The sequence below is a fragment of the Anopheles bellator genome, chromosome 2 (assembly GCF_943735745.2).
Source record: "Anopheles bellator chromosome 2, idAnoBellAS_SP24_06.2, whole genome shotgun sequence".
NCBI lineage: Eukaryota > Metazoa > Arthropoda > Insecta > Diptera > Culicidae > Anopheles > Anopheles bellator.
In genome coordinates, this window is record NC_071286.1 from 5,953,726 (window position 1) to 5,966,689 (window position 12,964).

The following is a 12,964-nucleotide window of genomic DNA, read 5'->3' on the forward strand; positions in this document are numbered from 1 at the left end:
TTGCTAAATATGTTTTTTTTTGCTGCTGCTGCTGCTGCTCGTGATATGTTTAGTCACCGTGCCGTGTGATTTAGTTTGACGATATGTGTGCCCGGAACCAGGATCCTTGGCACGTGACCTTGAACGTTTGACACACTTTTTCCGTACGAACGGGCTTTCGGGGAACGATTTGGCGTGCGGTGGCTAAATTGTGAAGTGGTCCAACGACTGACTGGTGGAGCACTCTCGGCATACATTTTAACTTACCTCAATATTGTACTGCTGTGACGAACAAAATAACGGGAATTGGATAAACTGTAAACAGTGAATACTACTTGGGTCTTTTGCGTAGTATTCGTCTGACTTAACGTGCCATGTGAGTTCTGGCTATTCGCTACACTCAACAGGCCCCTCGGTAGATGCCCTTTACAGTAAATAGTTGTGATAGGAGCCGAAGCGAAGAATGTACTGAACGCTATTCCTAAAAGAAACTTTTCCGACTTGAAAAAATGTAGACACACGATGTATTGCATAGAGTAGGGGTTATAAAAGCACAAAGAAAGATTGTTCGAGCTATAAGCGAGTTCCCGTCATTTTTTTGCGATAGTAGCACAGGAAAAGAGCGATGCTGCCTTGAATTTTCAGATTTTCGACCAACTGGACGGTTTTACTAACAACCCACTGGTTATCGATCGGCTTCAGTGGATCATCGATTAGGGTTAAACGTACCACAATAATTTACACATTGATTTTTTTTAATTTTTTTTTTAATCTTAGAGGAACGGACCGGGCCGTATTTATTACACATTGATGGTTGTCTTAGAAATAGAGCTCCCCTTAGAAATAGAAAACAGGCCTCAACAAGGAAATCATAGTTACTTAATTTTATTAGAATTGGGTTCAAAGGACAAAACGTTCTCAAACGTCGACAAAATGTAGCATACAGCTGTTCTTCACTCTCATCCACAAGGAATTGCATTTTGAATATTTTATATTTAGTAGAAGCCATCGTCTTCAATGTGCATTGCATTACTGGCTTGAGCCTCACTGTAAAGGGATCAAAAGTGAATGATCTGATGTCAGTTCGATAACAATAGATTTAATGTGAACGGTTCATCAGCTCATCGTGTACAAAGCGTTCGGCCGCCCAATCTCTCAGTGAGCCATGGAGCAAGGCAATCATAGTAATCTCTGGACGTGTGCTTATGACGATAGTAATCGATGTTATAATCCAAACATCGACGCTGATTCTCAATCAAGTTTTTGTCCATTAGTGTTAGTGATTGTTCGCCGGGTAATTGAAGATGGTTTTGATCGAAAATTGGGCTTAGCGACGATGAAAGTGAGGTGAGATGTCATCTCACTGAGAGTGGCCTTTGAAAAAAGTTTAATAAGTAGCATAAAGGGTAGCGTGAACCTACATAATATGGCGAACGTGCGCTGGAACTGAGACTCACCTCAACTGATGGCATTATGGACTCATCTCAAACCTCACCTGGAAGTGCATTGCGAATGGCGCCCCTTTCTAAGCAGAAGCAACATAATTGATTGAACTGCTTCGGCCGCCACCCTGATGGGTCGGATAGCCCGAGCGGATGAGATTTTGCCCAGTCAGTATTTCCTTGTTCCTCCGGGAAGAGTATAATTAATTTATTTTATAATTGAAACAATCTACGCAAGACCTGAACGCTTGATGAACCGTCCGCTAGAGGACCTTCATTTGGAGAAGTTTCTCCCGTTCCCCCGTGGCGGATGTCGATGATCTTACCGAGGGGTGGAAAACTTTCCCCCCCCCCCCCCGGGGCTCCGTCGAAGGGGTGCCGATCGAACAATGCCGGAGGGGGTCCGTTTGAGGACGAGCATCTTATGCTCGGATGGTAATGGTTCCGATAAGTGCAGTGCTTCGCGTGCATGGGCGAGGCGCGTGGTTAGCATATCAAAAGGGTAGCCCGGAGCCAATGTTGTTCGATCTGGGCCAAGCTTTCGCCACTTTGCCGCGCTGGTTGGGAAAGGATCGATAAATAATTCAATGTGTGGCCGAGCTGGCTGGCCGAGAGTGCTGCCCGATTACGCCTTTATCCGCTTTGCGGTCGACTGGCTGGCTGTAATGGAGGCGCCTGGTGCCGCTTGATAATGTGCGCTGGTTCCCTCCACTGCTGGGTCTTAAATTGTCGTTTTTATTAGTTTTTTCTCTGTCTTGTCGGGACAGTCGAGCTCGTTGGCGCTTTAAAATATTCAATATATGGCACTGTGGCCATCGGATTTACATATTTTTCAAGCAGGCATTAAACTGCACAGGCAATCGGTCTTTGGCTGTACATAACTTTAAGCTCGATATTTATTTCGTCGTATGAGTATGGATCCTAATTTCTATGCATCCCTCCACGGTGCCTCTTCTACTTTAGTCCACTGATTTTGCTTCGTTTTAATATTAACATTATTTTACGAAACATTCTCCTTCTTGCGCTCGCAGCTCGTCGCATGATAAACCTTGACAAACCTCACAGGCAACTGCCTCACTAGCCTAACGTATTGATCCTGAAACAGTGTTAAAATAAGCATTGGGAGACACCAAATTGGGTCGTAAAACGTTGGGCGTTCAGCGGCGCAAAAAGTTTGACGGTCCCGAGGTTCGGGTCGTCCCTTTCTCGGCCGACTCAACTTTCACTGCGCAAAGTGTCAGCCCAAGCAGTCTCCGGTGGCCCCCCCGGCGTGGGTCCGCGGTTACCATCGGCAGAAGACGAACGAGTTTGTTACCGGAGATTGGCGTCTCGGCTTCAACGACCAAACCGCAGGAACTGCCAAAGTTTACGGCGGGCAAATGGCGGGCTCGGCGTGAGTAGTTCGATGAACCGTCTTCGGTTGCAGGTGCGGCCCAGCAACCTTCGTCCTCGGTCGAAGACAGTTCCAAGTAATTTTATTCGATTCGATAACTTCGTGGGCAACTCCTATCCGACCCACGTTCGTGGAGGCTCTGGTTTTCGGACCGTCCGCTTTGATTAAAATTCATTCGAACAGACATACGCTTAAAGTCGTGTCCCGACGTCCGGTGGGTCGGTCACGTTGTCCTCGGTGGTGGAGCACTCCCGGTCCATCGGTGGCCGTCCATTCGGAGCGGCTGCCAGCGGTGAGCGTCGGGCGGCACTAATGCCATCGCTGCTTCCTTGACTGGAGCTGATCCGATTCCCGGACGACTCGGTAGCGGCCGAACCCGAACCGGTCGCCGAGATCGTGGCCGGTCCGTCGCGATCCGGTGACTTGCGGCAGCAGCGTCCCCAGCAGGAACAGCAGCACCGGGAGCCACCCGGCGAGTCCTCGTCCTCCGGGCAGCACCGACAGCAGTTCAGCCGGCGGCCCAGCTTGGCGCCCAGCTTCTTCATGGACTCGCGGAACCCGTTGTGCCACCAGGCGTAGATGATCGGGTTGAGCAGGCTGTTGGCGAACCCGAGGATGGCGAGCGGGCTGGCGATGGCGAACTGGAGCCCCCGGCACAGTTCCTCGCTCGTGGTCGGGTCGCACGCCACGTACATGATGCTCGCGATGAAGTACGGCACCCAGGTCACCACGAAGCTGCCCGTCGTGAACATGACGACCTTCACCGCCTTCCACTTGGTCGGACCCTTGATGCTGCTCGGCGCTGACGGTTCCGTCACCGCCGGTCCGGCCGTCTCCCCCGTCCCGCCGGACGATGCGTCGGCCGCTGCCCCGTTCAAGGACGACTTGGATTGCTTGGCGGCACCACGGTTAGTGCCGGCAGCAGCCCCACGGCAACAGCAGCCCGGCCACCGGAAGCAGAGACAGCAGCGGGTACGGTCGGCGGTCCGACCGCGGGCCGTCAGCTCATCCTCACTCACGCCCTGCTCGGTGTCGGAGAACCCGTTGTTGTTGGTGGTGGTGGTGGTGGCGTGGCGAGCACCCTGTCCACCGCCGCGGAACAGACGCAGGTTACCGGTCTGGACGCCCCGCATCTCCCGGGAAGCCTTCTTCAGCTGGCTGACGCGCCGCAGCGCCTTGCGCAGGATGATGCCGTACAGGATGAGGACGAGCAGCACCGGCAGGATGCCGGTGACGGACGTGAGGATGACGAGGGGCGGTGGGGCCAGCCGGATGAACCAGCACGTCCGACCGCCATCCGTGTCACCGCGCCACCCAAGCGCCGGCAGAAACCCGATGGACACACCTGTCGCCGCGGCCCCCGGGGGAAAACAAATTGGTGGAAAATCCCCAAAAAAAAACGGTGCGACCCTTCCCGCGTTCTTACCGATAATCCACGTCGCACCGATTAGCAGGCGGGCTCGGAGCCGGGTCAGGTAACGCTGGTACTGCAGCCCGTAGACTATGTACAGATAACGGTCGATCGCTATCAGCCCCACGCTGTACACGGACACCAGCGATGTGGATACGATGAGGCCTGAGCGGTGCGAGAAATGGGCAGGATTTAGCCTTGAAAGCAGGTGAAGGCCCGGGAAGTTATTGCGAATCTTCAGGACTGCGAAGGACGCAAGCTCCACTCCTTGTCCCTGCCCCGGGGCGTTACACGGCAGGTCCCGGTGTGGTGCAGCTGTTGTCACGATTAGGATGCAAACGAATTTGTTCGCATGCATTTTTGATGACTCGTGTTGCGATTATAATAATGCCATTTCCCGGAAGCCGCAGCACACGGCACGGCCGGGACGACATAAATTAGTTCCCTAAGCGGGTTAGATGACGTTCCTCCCTCTCTCTCTCTCTCTCTCTCTCTGTGTGGCACACACGCCCTGTCGGTATAATTAACTACGATTGGTGGTGTTCGAGGCACTGTCGAGTGCGTCAAGCCCGGACTGGGACTCCCGGATGCCTCCCTCGGTGTGTGGCCTCCCCATGTGGCTTGATCGTTATTTAATGGCGCCACAAGTGTGTGACGGGGGCCATCGTATGATTGGAAATTTTCAATTCATTAGCTTCACGCGACGGCTGCGCGGACTTTGGCGAAAAACACGCGTCCTGGTCCGGGGCCCAGGGACTTTTTGCCCAGCTGCCGCTCCCGGCACGTGATGATGTGCTTTTAATTTTCGTGCTGCCTTCGTTCCGGTGTTTAGTTATTGCCAACGTCCAATGCTTGGCCGGCACGGTGCCGTTTTTGTGCCCCAATCTTTGGCCCAATTCTCCCGACTCGGAGGAACCGAGTCGAGTCCCAAGAGAGAGAGAGACTGAGGAATGTTTGTCATAGTTTTTCCACCGGCACAATATCCGGTGGTGGGGAGGCGGGTCCGTGGGGGGAGAGAGGCACTGTCGATGAAACATTCCACACCCGACTCGAGCGAGAGAATTACAGTTGAAATAAATAAAACGCAAGCAAGCACACAGAGACGCGGCCAGTGGCGCAGTCAGGCGGAGCTGCATGCACCGCGGTGGTCCGCGGGCGACGGGGTCGCGAAAAGTTGGGAAAAGTTTTTCCGGCCCCCGTCGTTTCTCCCGGAGCAACTTGTCCGTTTCAGCCCGTCGGAGGGCTGCACCCGTCACGGAGTGCGCGGCGATCGGCGGATTGGATATTAACAACGAGCAAACGAGTTTCAGTGGCGTCACTGTATGTGTGTGTTGGCCAGGGCGTGCCGGAAGTGACGGGGGGTGTTGGGGGGGGCAGTAGCGGAAAACTGTCCGACCGGATTTGTTGATTTAGAACAATTTGGAAACAGTTAGGACAGGCAGCAGTTTGGGTGGCCTTTCTTGCCTTTCGACGGCGTTTTGGTTTTTGCGATTTTCGTTAATGCATTTTCGGGCAACTCGGGCGATCCGATCGGGAGGGTGGCGCCACAGCGCCTTGGTTGCAATCGTCCTGGTTTTTGGAGGTTATGTTCGGGTTTTTTTTTTTTTCCAAATGGTGTTCATTTATTTCCATAAAAATTTGACTAGATGGAAACAATTACTCACCCCACCCACCCCTAATTGCCGTTCCCGGGTATTGTTTCGCGAGAAGTGCCCTCGGGAACGGCGGGTCCTTGGTCAACCACAGTTGACCCTCAGTATCCTATTTGTATGCCCGGTTCCGGCACTGTCGCTACTCTGCTGCCGCCGCTGTTGTTGCTGCTAGCGCCGCTGCAGCTGCTGCGGCTGTTGCATCGGTGCTTGCTGGTGGAGATGGAATGCCCGCCAGTCTCGCCTCCTCGGTTGCACTCGTGGCCGCCGCCTCCCGCTCGTCGCGCCACTCGCGCTCCAGCGTGCCAATGATGTCTGCGCACATCTCGCTGATCGCCGTCCACGCTTCGTCGCTGGAGAGGAGCCGCTCCTGCAGATTGTCCGCGGTGATGGGGTGAGCGCCGCCATGCGCCAGCAGCCTCACGCGCACGTCGTCATGCCGCGGGCATTCGAAGATGGCGTGCTCCGGCGTTTCAACCCTGCCACAGAAGGTGCACTCGGGGGAAGGCGCGAACTTCTTGGCGTACAAGAACTCACGGAAAAATCCGTGTCCAGAAAGAACCTGCGCCAAGTAAAAGCCCACGTCCCCATGCTTCCGAGCCACCCAGGGTTCCACCTTTGGTATAACACGATGAGCCCATCGCGCAAAGCGACTCGCGTTGGGCCTCTCCGCGTGGTCGTCCCACTGCTGCTGCCATCTTCTCAGCGTCTCCTCCCGCTCCTGGGCGCGAATCTGCTTCCTGCCGTCGCTGTCCATAGCCTCCTGCTTCCGATTTCGACACCGCACATCCTCCTCTAGCAGCAAGCAAGGAGGCAGCATCCCTGCCAGAATGAAGGCTGTGTTGTACGAAACTGTCCGGAACGCTCGTGCTACCCGTTTCGCTGCACGGGACTGTACGGCGTTCAGTCTGCGGCTACCGTATTGAAACCACAGCGCTCGGGACCACACTGGTGCCGCGTACCGAAGCAGCGACGTTGAAACTGCGGCCAGCAGTCTCCGCTTACATCCAGAGGGTCCGCCGTGGTTCGGCATCAGCCGGCTGACCGCTCTCGTTACTCGCTCCGCCCGGGCCGTCGTCACCAACACGTGCGGCTTAAACGTCAAGTGGTCATGCAGCTCTACTCCGAGGTAGCGCACGGTTCGCTTTGTTGTTAGCATCTCGTCTCCAGCTCGGTAAGAGACGGTCTGTCTGCCCGACCTTGCACTGCTGAAGACGAGCGCCTCCGTCTTCGCGCAGGCCAGTCCGAGCTGTTGGCTCTCCAGCCATGCTTGGACTGCGGAAATAGCACTCTCCGAATGCTCGGCTGCTAACTGCGGGGTGGTGGCCGAAACCAACAACGCTATGTCGTCCGCGTATCCCACCACTTGTACATCGTTGTTGTTGAAGTCGATGGAAAACACCCCGTCGTACATTACGTTCCACAGGGTCGGACCAAGAATCGATCCCTGTGGAACACCCGCGGTGATCGCTCGGCTCTTCAGACCAGCGCTAGTCTGGTAGAGCAGTGTGCGCCCGCTAAAGTAGCTCCGCAGGATCTGTCTAAGACCCTGTGGGGTGCCTTTGGCGTGTAGCGCTCTGCCGATGGACGTCCAACTGGCGGAGTTGAAAGCGTTGCGGACGTCAAGCGTCACCATCATACAGAAGCGCTTGTCGCGGTTGTTGGTGCGACCGTACCGCATCGCGTCCTGCGCCTTCTTGACGACTCGCTCGATCGCATCTACTGTCGACTTGCCCTGCCGGAAACCGTACTGGTTCCGGGACAGAAGAGCTCCCCCTGCACCGTGTTCCAGGTGGTCGTTGAGTCGGTTCAGCAGCATGCGCTCAAACACTTTGCCGACAGTGTTGAGCATGCACAGTGGCCTATTGGACGAGGCTAAGCCCGGTGGCTTGCCAGGCTTCGGCAACAGGACCAGCCGCTGGACTTTCCACTGCTGTGGGAAGCTCCTCTCATCCAGGTACCGCTGGTACATGCGACGGAACACCTCCGGGTATGCCTTCATCGCTGTGGCGACCGCCGAGTTCGGAATCCCGTCAGGCCCGGGGGCCTTTCTGGAACCGAGTCTGGCCGCGATGTCATGGATCTCAATGACAGAGATCGGCCGCAGCGGTTCTGGCGGTTCTTCCGATGGATCATGCGGCCACTCAGCTGGTGCGTGATGCGGGAACAGCTCGTCGACGTAGCTGCTCATCAGCTCTGGGTCTCTCTCAGGTGGGATCCAGGGCCCGCGCACCGCACGCATCACTATTTTCTAGGGCTAGCCGAATGGATCGTCCTCCACTTGTTGCGTAAGCTCGGCCTCACACTGCCTCTGGCTTCGCTTGCGCTCCTGGACATACAGCCGCCTGGCCTGTTGGTATTCGGCGACTTTGACTAGGCGTTCCTCCTCGCTTTCGCGTCGGCGGTGCAGCCTTCGCCATGTCCGTATGCACTGCGTTCGCAGCCTTTCGAGAGTATCGCTCCACCAGTATACAGCTTTGCGTCGCGGCGACGGGCGCAAGCTGCATCTTGGTAGCGTCTCGTCGCAGCATCTGCTAAGGGCGTTGGTTACGGCATCGGCATCCGGCTCAACATCGGCGTTATGTTCGGGTGAGGATTTCCCTCTGCTCAGCCATATTTTCCTTCGCCATATAATAAACAATCATTTCCAGTGCAAATAGGGCAATCATTTCCAGTGGACTGAACTGGGACAACACGAAGTTTATTCGCTCTGGACACTGCTTACATCGCCGCGGTCTGCCAAGTGTTGGTTGACAGCAAAATTACCATAAACATCTCTTTAAAAAGATGACGACGAGCATGCCACATTTAACGGAGACCACTACAGGACCATTCTTAATTCAATCTGAACAATTCGGTGATCTGGAAAATTAGTGACGAGACTAGAACCCAGCCACTTGGCCATTTTATTGGAGTTCCAGGTCTAGCCGTAATACAACTGTCTTGTATGGTTCCTTTCAGCTAAACAACCACAATTTAGGCCATTCCGTGTCCCAACTCCATTAAGAACCGACAGTAACCAGTAAAAGAACTTGTTGAATTCATTCGATTGGGTCCTATAATTGGACGAGTAGCGAAATGTACACGATCTTAAACTATTCTAGTACTGACAGACACTGATTCTAGTCTAGACAAGCAGACAGCCCAAAAGAGGTCCGAACAAGAGCCCAACTTCCAAGGAAACAATGAGCTGTTCATCCATCGCTGAGAACATGCCCGGAAACAAACAGACAGTAGCTCTCGATCGACGCCACTTTCGTCCGCTGAGTGAGATCAAATTCAAAAGAACAACGAAATCGCTACCCTCAACATCATGCTGGTCGGGTTTCCACCGTTTTCCAGGCGTTCGTCCGTGGCGTAACGTGTGTTCCTTGACCCTAAACCCTGGGTTTTGCATACCATTCGCCAGCCGCCATCCGTCAGGACATTTAAAGCAGAGGCCCACATTCGCACATCGTTCGTATAGACGTGCTAATGTAGATCTTTGAGGAGTTCATTTGATAACTTTTCAAGGTTCCTCATACGCGCCGCTGCTCGCTGGTGGTTTCGGTGTAATTTTGCATGGATGGAAGGGTTCCATCAGCACGCTGCGCATCATTTCGCGTGCTGCGCCAAGGCTCCGACCCTGGCGTGAACACGAAAACGATGTGCCGACGCTAATTAAGAACCGTAACTTGAAATAATTAATCAAACTGCGGTGTACGTCATATTTCATTTGCATGCCGCCCGCCCGACAGCTAGTGTGTCGCTGCTTTCCCCGTACCGAGCCGAGAGTGACGGTGGCCACTAATTCCGGCAAACATGGCTTTTCCGACCGTGGCCCCCAGCTGGCCTCGCCAGCGAACCGCCTCTATCGCTGCTGGAGATCCTCTAATGAATAATTACCATTTCTTTGAGCGCCCTCTAGAGGGGAAAGATGGCAGGCAGGCAGAGGCGCCGGCCTGACGAAACCGGGAGCCGCCGGAAGAAAAGGTCATGTGGAAATATATTAATTCATTAAATCTCTTATCCACTCGCATCCGGGGGCCGGGTCGGAACAGAAGGTCCTCCGACGGTCGGTGATATATGCGAGGTGCCTTTTTATTTGGCAGCAGCATCCTGAAGGAAGTGAAGTGGTGTCTGCCACCTTCGCAGTGACGTATTCCATTCCCCTCACGAGGTCGTCACACACGCGGGCTCAATACGCTACACGTCCTTTCGTTGGGCCCGTTTACTCTCGCGGATTGAGCGTTTCACGGTGTGTCCAGCTCGTCGTCGCGGGTGCCGTGCTTCCGGGACCGGGATAATTCATGGCGCCCCCAAATTGCTTTGAACATGTTTATGCTTCACGGGGACGGGGACGGCGCTCCGTGTGCGGGGCCGCACATAAATAAAGCTTATAATGTGCCACGCAGCAGCGATCGGGGACAGGGCCACGGGCCACCACACTCGGCCCGTTAATCAGCGCTGCACTGCGAGGCGGGAAGTGAACACAATTAAATCGGGTTTTATGAAGTTTTATGTCGTGTGGGGCCAGGTTTCTGCCGGGCCAATGATAAAAAAAAGGAAATGGTGACTCTCCAGGAAGGCTTCCCCGGGCACGGAGATATAATCCGATCGGACCGATGATGAATGCCAATTCAACTGCTATAGGAGAACCGGTCCAAACCACCGCCAACTAATCAGCAACATAAACAAACAGGCCACTGTCTATTGGGGTTGCCCTGTTTTTCGTGCCCCGATCCAACCCACAACTCAATAAATCCGATCGCCGGACGGAGCGCGGTACGCGTCGATCAAAACTCAATCACTCGAGCATAAACCCCCGGGGGGGCCACGGTGAAAATAGGCGAACATGATCCTGGCTAATGCGATAATGTGGCCGGTGGCCGTGGTCCGCGAAAGCGGGGAAAGTTTGCAATATTTATTTGCTACGCGGGCGCTGGGTTTTTACCTATCATCAGGGCGCAGCTGTCCTCGCCTCGCAGCTCCAGCGGTGCGTACTGGCCGTAGATGACCGCGAACCCGGTCAGCAGATCGGAGACGGCCACGTTGCCCAGGAACATGTACGTGGTGTACGGCTGCTGGCCTGTCGGGAAAAGGGGGGGAAAAGACGCGCGTGATGAGGCCCGATAGTGGTGGGATTAAAATGGGGATTTAGCTATTTCGCAGCCGGATGCAGCCGGAAGCGATGCGAAACGATGCGCCGGGAGTGTGCGGAGCCTCAAATCTGACCCTGACGGAAGCCTACCGTTAATGGATTATGCTGTTGTTATCAGCAACGGAACGTTTACATTGGACCGGCAACGGCAATCCGGTTTGAAATATCGATCGATTGAATGGAGCAATCGGCTTACTCGGGCGGCGATGTGTTTGAACAATATTTTGTTTATAAATTTTACCCAGCAAAGCCCGTCGGTTTCACTTTGTGTTACTTTGCAGGCGAGTTGAGCATTTCAGGGCCACCAAAGGGGGGAGCATCTATCGGAGCGACTCCGGCGAACTCCTTCAAACGGTTTTCAAATTAGATATCAATGACTTGTTGCTGACTGTGTTTTTTGTTAGTCCAATTTTCCACACTAGCATACTAAGAAAATGTGGAAAAGAAAGGTTTCTTACAACAATCAGGACCTTCTACGGTCACTATTGAAACCAAGTTTATCATTTGAACATTTGGATAACATGTGAAAGTATCTGTGTATCCTGTTTCGGAATTGCTCTTTTACGATGCTGAGTGGTAACTTTTCGTAAACCATTCTTGGTCTAAATACGTATGGCCGAAATCGTTCATGTGTATCAATGATCCCGAGAAAAGTAAAAATACACGTGAGTTAATCTATGTTTTAAACGAAGTTTGATGGCTAGAATAACTTTTGCATCGTCGTATCTCATAAAATTTTTCTGACTTATTGGAATGAACTTACTGAAAGGGTTGATGGGAACTCGGAATTTGATGTCTTGTATCATTGATAAAATAGCTAAACTCCACTTAGGCTTTATTGTTTATTACTCACGTAAAGAATGTGAGCAAAACAATGATGATATCAATAGTTACCTGTAGTCCTTAATCTACAGATCCTACTAAAAACCCTTAAAAAAAAATACCTAACGAGCAAGTTACTTGTCAATACTAGGACCAAAATCTTCACCTACCACCTAATATACTACGCCTTGGGGATTGGAATGTTAAGAACCGAAATAATGTCTTTTGCATAACAAAACAAGTCATAAAAGCTCTCGCCTCAACTCAACGTTTAGAATAAGTCACTCAACGTAACAAACCGGCAACTGTTTATTGCTGTCTCTCTCTCTCTCTCTCTCCCTCTGTGGCAGGTCCTTTGGAAAAGTTTCGACATTTGGCCGAATAATTACTGAACGAATTGGCGTTACAGCCAGCTAGGCAAACCTCTCGCTCTCTCTCTCTCGCTCGCACCATTCCAAAGGACGCGTGGCAAGAAAGTGCTCTTTCCGAATTTTGACTCCCGGACCATCAAGCATTTTGGTTCGCGCGAGCCGATCCCAGACCCCGGGCCCGTGAATGGCCGAACGTAATTAATTAATGGAAACTTTTCCATTTCCGAAATTGTCGTTATTTACACTCGCGGGGGGGGGGCCCCAACTTTGGAGCGGCCATGGCCTTTTTTTTGTTGCATCACCTTTTCCACGGCGACCGGCGAAGACCGGTTGCCTCCGGAAAGGCCCAAATGGTGGCCCCATTTGGGTTTTTGGACCGCGCAGAACAAACTTCCGGGAAGTAGCTTCCCGAGGAGCAGCACTTGGCGAGTATCGAAGTGAAGTGTCCTAAACACAGTGGCACTGGGGCCGGTTTACCTTTTCGCAGCAGCAGCACGGCGGACACGACGACGATCAGGTTGAGTATTATGATGACGGAACCGAGCAGCGGGATGAAGATGTCGTACAGGAGCAGGGTGGCCTCCTCGCTGGCGCTCAGCGTCGTGGACGAGTCGGTGGTGGTGGTGCCCATCGGATCGAACCACCAGTCCTTCCTCGGCGGCGTCGGTGGCCGGATGTAGTAAAAGTATCGTATTCGCTCGTGTTCATCGTAGCTCTTCGCCATCGCGCTCCGCAGAGCACCGGACTTCCGGGTGGT

The 12,964-nt window shown here is 53.3% G+C and overlaps 1 protein-coding gene across 1 annotated transcript; it reads right to left on the minus strand.

Annotated features, from left to right (window-relative positions):
* Positions 1 to 2,131: 2,131 nt before the first annotated feature.
* LOC131212217 (5-hydroxytryptamine receptor 1A-like) lies at positions 2,132 to 12,931 on the minus strand. Its single transcript, XM_058205998.1, has 4 exons — positions 12,685 to 12,931; positions 10,808 to 10,942; positions 4,241 to 4,390; positions 2,132 to 4,159 (listed from the first exon to the last, which is right to left on the minus strand). Exons 1-4 carry the CDS (start codon positions 12,929 to 12,931, stop codon positions 3,006 to 3,008), a joined length of 1,686 nt encoding a protein of 561 aa, XP_058061981.1. The 3' UTR covers positions 2,132 to 3,005.
* Positions 12,932 to 12,964: the final 33 nt, after the last annotated feature.